The sequence below is a fragment of the Pteropus vampyrus genome, unplaced genomic scaffold, assembly GCF_000151845.1.
Source record: "Pteropus vampyrus isolate Shadow unplaced genomic scaffold, Pvam_2.0 Scaffold147, whole genome shotgun sequence".
NCBI classification, from domain to species: Eukaryota; Metazoa; Chordata; class Mammalia; order Chiroptera; family Pteropodidae; genus Pteropus; species Pteropus vampyrus.
In genome coordinates, this window is record NW_011888928.1 from 1,750,472 (window position 1) to 1,759,432 (window position 8,961).

Consider the following 8,961-nt stretch of genomic DNA (forward strand, 5'->3'; position numbering starts at 1 on the left):
GGCTCTGAGGACTTGAATAAATATCTCCCAGGATGCTGGACACCTTGGTGTTTTGCATGAAGTGTCTATTGTCCTGTGTAAATACAGCAGCTAATCTTGCACCTCATGTCTCTGTGGGGAAGCGGGGAAGAAGTGAGATTTTCTATTATTTCAGTGGAAGGCAAAGAACAGAAAACTTTGGATGAAAGAATTGTGAGGCAGAAAACAATGAGTACCATTAACCTTCCTTTATTTTTCTGCTATTGCATTTTCTGCTTCGTCTGGTAGAAAACTAATAACTGAAGGTGCCTGAGAAATGCTTGAGGCACCATGTACTTAGTAGCATTCTCTTAAGAGAAGAAGGGGTCTGTATTGAATCAGGCAATTTCCTTGTAGCTATATTTCACTCCCAGTTACACCTCTTTTTGCTGTGTCATTGCAGCTTCCTTAATCCACACTTATGGCCTCAGTGGAAATTCTCTCCGTAAAGCGAAAAAGAAGGGTTATATTTTTATCTAAAGTTAATGAGCCTGACCATAAAGGAGGACATAGTTAGTGATTCATTGAAGGGACTCTGACGCCCTGGAGCATGTATTATATACATCATCCTAACTGGTAAAGTTTCATGGGAGTTAGAAAACATAAAAGTCTGAAAGATGGAAAGACTAAAAACTACCCAGAAAGTCCCACCATGAGCTCATATTTCTTCTGTCTAGTATGTTCATTTGGGTTACCCAATGTATAAAGAAACCAGTTAAACAGAGTTTCTGGCCAAAGATGGGGAATATGGAATGTGTTTGGAGGGATGTTCTTAAAACTAGCTACAGCCTTATAAGGTGTAGCACAAATATGCTACCCATTTTTGCTTGCTTGTGTTATATGTTAAGTGAAATTTCCTTTTTTCTCTTTTACCTACTGTTTTATGCAAGATATGTTGACCTAGAAACTTGCAATTTCATACACTGTCTGCAGAATTTCCTAGCAGCTTTCAGTTAGTGCTAAAAGAGAAGGAACTTTACCTGTGAGACCCTTACCCTGAAGCTAGTTGAGGTAGTGAATGGGACTTTTGATTGTCTCTTTTTGGGCTGTAGGTAAATGCTTTTGGCAATGTTAACCAGAAACCTTGAAAAAGTATGAATGGAAAGCAGTCCATGTGAATTGACAAGCCAAGGGGCGAATGTAGTGAATATTTTTGGTTTTGTATGCTAAGCCTTTTATCCTCCAGCTGGTAATAGCATACCAATTTCCCCGCCCCCAGAACTTTCCCTTCATGTATTTAATTCCCAATCATGGTGTTCTTCCTTTCCTATAAGTCTGAGCAGGAACAACTTGTGAGTGGGAGGACTGGGAACTGCAAGTATTTGGGTAGGAGTCAGGGAATCTGGGCTTCTGATGTTCCGGGAGTTTCAGGGATTTGGGTTCATATTGGACAAATCTTAATTCTGTTCTCTTATAGGTGCCAGAATATTTTCTTTTTGCTAAGAAAATGAATTTTTATTTTGTATTTGGACATTATAAATGAGACAGGATTAAAAAAGTCCAGCTCATATGCATAGACTATATCAATTCTATCATATATTATGACTCCACATGTCATGTGATTAATAATGTAAATTCTATGTGGCAACAAATCTAAGTAACCTCAATATGGATATAGGTGGGACATAATTTTTGAAAAATGTTAAACTTATATTTTAAAATTTCTGATAACCTCTAAATGTTTTTGCATATTCGATTTCTGCTGTGTTAATTATGATTCTGTCCTCCATTGATAACGTAAATAATATACAATTACTTAGTATTTCTGTTGTGCTAGGTCGTGCATTGTTAGAAGGAGCCAAAGGAGGCATGATTCCTTTTTTAAGCCTTTCGTAATGAAATTATTTAAAGAACTTGAAACTCGATTTAGTAGCCAATGGGTAGAGGCTAAGTGTCCGGTGTTGGCCGGAGTACGTTCTCCACAACGTGGAAAAATGTCAGGGCCAGAGATCAGAATAAAAGGAATCAGAAAGTGCTGGTTCCTTGTTTCCAATACGGTCAGCATCTTAGCTTCTTCCGATCACCAGCTCCATCATCTCTATCAGGACGGGGTTAAATGGGGGCAGGGTTGAGTGGGAGAGGCCCGAGGCTATGATGGAGGGATAAATGTGTTCCAGAATGCTGCATGCCTTTGATCATTCCCTGTGTGTTCAGAATAAAGGGTGCCTGATGACACTGTTATTTAAATATGGGGTTCCTGAAGGTCCTGTGTGGTCATGTGCAAGTGTGGGAGTAAATGTTCTGAACCGAAGGTTTCCAAAGAGAGAAGATGCAATGTTCCATTCCAGTGTGTGGGGTCTAAGACGTTGGGTGAAAGTGTGATGGGGTGGAAAACAGTGAGGGTCATTAATTCCCTGCTTTGTCTGGTAAGAGCCTATGAAAGAGAGATGCTCGAGAAAAACTTGCAGTACCTAGTGAACCCATTAATAACCCATCAAAATAAGGAAGGAGTCTGCATTAAACCAGGTATGAGTTGGCCCCAAAGGCACAAGTCAATTTTATGAGCAGGCAAATTACATCTAGCTCATTTTACCTTATATGCCATCTCTAGAGGCATCTTGTCTTGCTCAAAGCTTTCTCCTACACTTCTATCTCCTACTTTATGGAATTTATTTTTGTCTCATACTCATCTCTTTCCTTTCAACCGTAGGGCATTCTCTCTGCCTGGATTGTTCTTCCTTTATGTCATCATTCCTCTGCCTCATCCATCAGATTTTGGCTCATTTGTAATTTCTTCTGTGAAACTTTCTGTGGTTTTTCTGATCAGGTCAAGCCCTCTTTTCCATGTTCTTATCACATTATGTACCCGTCATTGTTAACACTCATAAAAATTTGTATTTTTATTTATATACCGCTTCATTAATTATATCTGATTATTTGATTAAGTCTCATTTACCAGAATAAAAGATTCTGATGATATCCCTAGCTAGAAGTCTTCGCAACTGAGGATATATTTCCCTGTCTTCATTCGCTTCAGAACAAGGAGGGGTTCCTCCTAGACATATCGATGGTTATGATTTAATCTCTGATAGGCTAGGTATGTCTTGGTTTTAGAGAACCGGTAGAGCAACACAGAAGACTTAGATGACATGATCACATCACTCATGGATTTAAAATTTAGTTAGGGAGAAAAAAGTTACACTTATCAACTAGAGATACACAATACTAGGAAAACATCCTATTAAGATTGCTTAATAAATTCATCTTTGGTACAATTCCTCTATTCCAAACACATAACAACAATAGATATAATATATTTTTTAAAAAGTTTTAAATCTTTATCTTGAAAATTTTTCTGTGGTAGCTCATATGCACAGATCCTACACTCAGATGAGCTGGTGTGCAGTTTGGGTGTTTTTTGTTGAGTTTTAAATATTCAGCTTATTGTTGTTTCAAGGGGAGAGACCTGGGGATGTCTCTCTCTCCGCCATATTTCTCCAAACTCCAGTGATATAATGTGTTTTTTTTTTTTAAAGTTGAGAAGATTGTAAATGTCTCTGAGGACCAAAATGGGATAGAAATACAAATAAATAAATACAGAGCAGGGCTTGTGTCTCAGGCCTAAAGGCTGTGGCCATGAGTCTCTGTTTGTTTGTCTTGTTTATTTATGGCTTTCAGTTTTATATCCCATATATGAGTGAAATCATATGGTTCTCAACCTTTTCTGACTGGCTTATTTTACTTAGCATGATAATATCAAGATCCATCCATGTTGTTGCAAATGGCAGTATTTCATCTTTTCTTATGGCTGAGTAGTACTCCAGTGTATCTATGTACCACATCTCCTTTAACCAATCATCTTATACCAAAGGGCATTTTGGTTGTTACCATGTCTTGGCCACCACGATTAACACTTCAGTGAATACTGGGGTGCATATCTTTATGGATAAATGTTTTCAATTTTTTTTGGTAGATACCCAGAAGAGGGATTGCTGGGTCATATGGTAATTCTATTCTTAATTTTTTGAGGAACTGTCCTACTGTTTTCCATAGTGGCTGTGCTATTAATTTACATTCCCACGAGAAGTGCATGAGGGTTCCTTTTCCCCCACAACCTCCCCAACACTTGTTATTACTTGTCCTGTTGGTGATAGTCATTTTAACAGGTGTGAGGTGGTAGCTCGTTGTGGTTTTGATTTGTATGTCCCTAATAACTAGTGAAGTCGATCATCTTTTCATATATCTGTTGGCCAAATGTATGTCTTCTTGGGAGAAGTGTCTGTTCAGGTCCTCTGCCCATTTTTAAATTGAATTTCAATGTATGCTAGTGGACCCCTATCAGAGAAAGATTGGGAGAAGGCAATTTTGCCTCTTCCCTCTGCAATGTCCCCTGAGCCCTGAGGGAATAGTCACAGAGAGGGCTTGTACACCCATCGACAACTGCTTCTTTATGTGCTGTAGTCTTCTGGGTCTTGGGGATGCAGGCCTAATTGGTTTTCATCCCTCAGGTGGAAGTCTTAAAAGTTAGGGCACTAAATCTGGGTTCCTAACACTTTGCTCCTCAGGGAGAAGCTGAGAGTTGGGAGTTCCTTCCTGATCGTATGGCACTGTGTTGGGGGTTGGGATACCAGTTTCATGGCTCACAATGGGAAAATCTTCGAACTTCCATTTATGTGGACCAGTCAGATTAGCCTAATTCTTATTATTTCAGGGCCCATAGCATGTCTCCTACAGCTGACTGGATTCAAGAATGATTTGTAATTCTAGGGTCTTCACCAAAATTGAAATACGCCAGAATTAGGGCTTCATCTGTTCAGAGTAAACTCTGGATGAAAGTCTGATCTTGAAGTAATCAGAATTTTTGCAGTCAAAAGTTTTGCAGAAAATTGTCTCCATTTAGGGGATTGGTTTTCTTATTCTTTTTTTTTTTTTTTTTTTCGGTTTTCTTATTCTTAAGATTAAGCAGAGACCAGGCTTGCATGTCTAATTACAAGATCTCACTGGTTTACAATGCTTCTGATGATAGCCCTAGCCACCAGTGGCCCAGGATGCAATTCAGGTGAGGGACAGTAAGATGAACAGAGAAGAGATGCAGGGAAGGGATGCTTGAAAAAATTCAGAGATGAAATGGTCAAGCTGAGTATTCTATAGCTGGGAAGATCATGGCCACACTAAACCTTGTAGTATTATATCAGAAGATTGGTGACCAGCGTTTGGATGATTATTCTCTTGGTAGCTAAAACACAGTCATTGGATTGAAGTTGAGGCTCTTTTTGTCAGAAGCACTAGGCATAGCCAAGACAAATTTCAATGATGAAGGTACTAAAAAGTGTCCTAGTATAAGTACTCAAAAATTTGGATCAAGTCAGGGGGCTAGTTAAACTGATTGGGGCTCCTGGTTTGGTGGACATGAGTCAGGAAACACCACAAAGAAAAATTTGTTATGTGTGCAAGGACATTTCATGTGAGTGTGAGGTTTGCGGCTCGGTTTGATTTCAAGGATAAAAAGGAGCACAGGTTTGGTACTTAGATTCCACTATTAGCTCAACCTGAGAGGGGAAGCGATACAAACCTATAAAGAATGGCTGGTCACATCTGAAAGTGTAAATATCATGTGAGTGAATGAGGAATAGTTCAGAAGGGAGAGGGGAGCTAATGGACAGAACCAGCCGATTTTCCAACTCTGAATAAGGCAGGAGGAGAGACAGAAAGGAAGGACGGCTGATGCAAAGGTTCTTTCATTTTAATGGTCATACAGTTATTTCTCAGGAAAGTCAAAGCTAAATTCAGGAAAAGAGCAAACAGATGGGAGTTTCAAGAATTATGGAAACATTATAAAGATCATAAAATTTGTCTGAATTTTCTTACGTCTGTATTCAGATGGTGTATCAAGCATCTCAAGCACCTCTTCTAAGACTTCTAGACGACTCTTTTACTAAACAAAACAAAACAACAGATCTGTGTTATAAGTTTTGGAAAGTCTCCCTGGATTAATTTAAGTCATTTTTATCTCAGGGGAAACCCAGGGGGTACCATCTCTTTCAATGTCCCTCCTGTTCCACTGATTACTCTCTCAAAACTTAGTCATTGCCTACTATGTGCCAGGCACTGCGAAGATTCACTAGGAATATTAAATTAATAAAACAACATTTCTTCTTTTGAGTTACTTCCAAGGGCACTCTCTATCAGCCGTGCCATAGCCTTCTTGGCCTCCATAGACTTTCTTCTAGCTCCTATGAGTGGGGAATGGTTGAGGGTGGGCTGGGAGCCAGCTTAGTTGTATAAAACATGTCGCTACAAAGAGTTCACAGGTCTGAGAGTACAATGAATGGGATTGGATGACCTCGTGCATGTAGGATGGTCAAGTCCTGGGTGACCATCAGATCTGGTTAGGAACCTTCCTATGCCATTTAATAATGTGACCTTGGGCCAGTTGGTTACCTCAACTGGGCTTTGTTTCCTCATGTGCCACCTGAAAATAATAATACACATCTCCCTTAGGGTGATTTTAATTTTAAGTTGTACCAACATATGGAAATTATTAAGTGCAGTGCCTGGCACACGGTAATTTTCCAATAAATGGTGGACTTTTGATTTCCTAACGGCAAAATGACAAATGATCCTGACATCCAACTCCACTATTAAACATTTTGATTATGACAATCCTCCCTCTTCCCATTCCCAAACCAGAATCTATCTTGGGATCCCAGAGCCTCTTCTTTCCTCCTCCCCAAGGACCAAGGACAACATTGTATTCCTTACCTTGTTTGAAATTTTTATCGCAGGCTGTATCACATTCTATTTTAAGCTTGTAATTGTTAAGGTTGCCATCACAGCCAGTGAAGATAAAAAATTCACATCTTTCGGAGGTTTTGTTATAGAAATATCTAAAGTGGACTTCATAGCAGCTGCCAGTCTTCTTGTCCAGCTTGCAGGGATCTGCATGAGGGGTTCCCATTGAGTTAGAGTGAATTAGTTAGGAGTCAGCAGGAGATCTTGTCTTCATGGGTCCTTAAATATTCCTCATGTTAGTCTGGAAACATTCCTATATTCAGAGTCACTGAAGGGCAGCTGGTGTTCTCTTGGAATTAGGATTATTTGGCAAGTTTGCCCTTGGGCATGTAAATTGATTACAACTCCAGGTTCTGGCAGTGACTTGAAGAAATAGTAAACAGTGAAAAAGGCGGTTCTACCAATAGCTTGTGCAAAGCGATGAGGTTTTTCTTTCCCAGTTTACAGTTTATTAAAGCACAGCCTCTCCATATCTTCATATTTCTCTCCTTTTAACTACCCACATAGAACATATAATTTAGAATGCTCATTCTCCAGTTTTCATATACTCACTATACCATCAACACCCCAAATTTCAGGTAACTGTCCTGCTGCATCCTCAAAGTAGCATATACATCAAGATGAATAATTTCAGGGGTGATAGTCTTTTGCTCTCATATCCTGTCATCTTTCTCTGTGTTGCCTTCTCAGAGGCAAACCTGTTTTTATTGAGGAGAGTCACATTGCGAGTGGCCAAAACACCAACAACAGGGTTGTATTGGCAACTTAGAGACTGTTGTTTATCCTACATAAGTAGCCTGTCTAGATTTACTCCCTGGTAAAAGTAGCTATTTAGGGACAATTGCATGGATAATCTTATTTCATACAAACATCCTCTGAAGCAGGCATTTCTCTGATCTACATTTTACACAGGGGAAACTGAAGCTAAGGGAAGGTAAGCGATTGAGTGACTTGACTAAGGGCATGCCTTTGCTAAGTGGCAGGACCAGAGTTTGAGGTGTCTGACTCACCGTGTAGACTGTGCCACCTCCTCATGCTCTGGAAGCACTGAGCCAATACACATTATCTGTGAAAGGAAGCTTCATCGCTTTTCACCTCTACATCCATTAAACAGGAACTATGTGTTCAAGTGTCCTCTATGTGCCCAGAGCCTAGATATTGAAAATGCCTGAATTTGTTCAGTTCCAATCCCCTTTTTCTTTCATTTCAATACATACTCTTGATTGGTCTAGAATCTTTGAAATTTGTCACGAAACCCCTAGTTCAAAATAATTCCAGTCTTTGGAACCCCTACCAAAGACAGCCCCATCTGGAAAGGACTTATTTGTATCCTAGTTTGTTTTTTTCTCATCAGACATCCACAAGACCCCTAAAGTAAGTCATGCCCTGAGTCAAGGGACTAAGAGTCTATGGGCATTGACACAAAAGAAGGAACTTCCTGGACCGCCTGGATATCACGTTATCCCCAACACTTTTTCCCTCATTCATAATTAGTCTTGGAATTTATTTTCTGCTTCAAGTTCCTACCTTTGAGATCTCCACATATGATGTTGCTAAGTTTATAAACACCACCCATTAATGGAGTAGCCACCAAGAAGAAGATGAAGAGCCCTAGGAGAAATCCCAGCTCAGCAGGCTTCATGGTGCAGCAAGCAGCAGGTAGGAGAGTCTTGGTATCGACTGATGTTGTATTTTGGACATGATTTTTGAGAGGGTTGAGCCCACTTACCCCAAGGGCCAGGACTGGGTATTACTAGGTGTTGAGTCGAACAGTGAATGCTTGGGTATCCAGCCATGAAGCTGAAGGTCCCAGGTTGATTAGACCCCCTGATAGTGAATTTCATGTTCATGTAGAAACCATAGAAACTATAGGACCAGAGCCTCTGCATATGTTTAACCATGGAAAGTAGAACCATCAGAGCAAAGTATTAAAAAAGAATTGTTTCTTTTCCTCTCTTCAGCCTTCTGTAACAAGGAAGAAACTGATCATGGTGCAAGAAAAAGACTGTGATAAACACAATAATAGTAATAGTAAATGACCCTTATAGTACTTTCTTTCTGCCTGGAACCATTTTAAGCAAGATATTATCCATTTGGGTCTTGCAATCTTATTTATATCTTTGATATTATTGTAAATGGTGTCTTTGTATATTCTATTTCTTTCTATTTGTTTCTGTTGTATAATATAATTTGTGTTATATATTCATCTTA

General features: G+C 39.5%; 1 protein-coding gene across 1 annotated transcript; it reads right to left on the reverse strand.

Annotated features, from left to right (window-relative positions):
- Positions 1–5,502: 5,502 nt before the first annotated feature.
- SPINT4 (serine peptidase inhibitor, Kunitz type 4) lies at positions 5,503–8,392 on the reverse strand. Its single transcript, XM_023536048.1, has 3 exons — positions 8,278–8,392; positions 6,721–6,897; positions 5,503–5,507 (listed from the first exon to the last, which is right to left on the reverse strand). The coding sequence occupies exons 1-3, from the start codon at positions 8,390–8,392 to the stop codon at positions 5,503–5,505; spliced, it is 297 nt and encodes a 98-aa protein (XP_023391816.1).
- Between the last annotated feature and the right edge of the window lie 569 nt (positions 8,393–8,961).

Bases quoted from the DNA above. Each gene is read 5' to 3' on its own strand.
- SPINT4 (XM_023536048.1), bottom strand. From the start codon at position 8,392: ATGAAGCCTGCTGAGCTGGGATTTCTCCTAGGGCTCTTCATCTTCTTC. The intron at 6,898-8,277 runs GTAGGAACTTGA...CCCCTCATGCAG, and splicing joins CATATGTGGAGATCTCAAAG to ATCCCTGCAAGCTGGACAAG.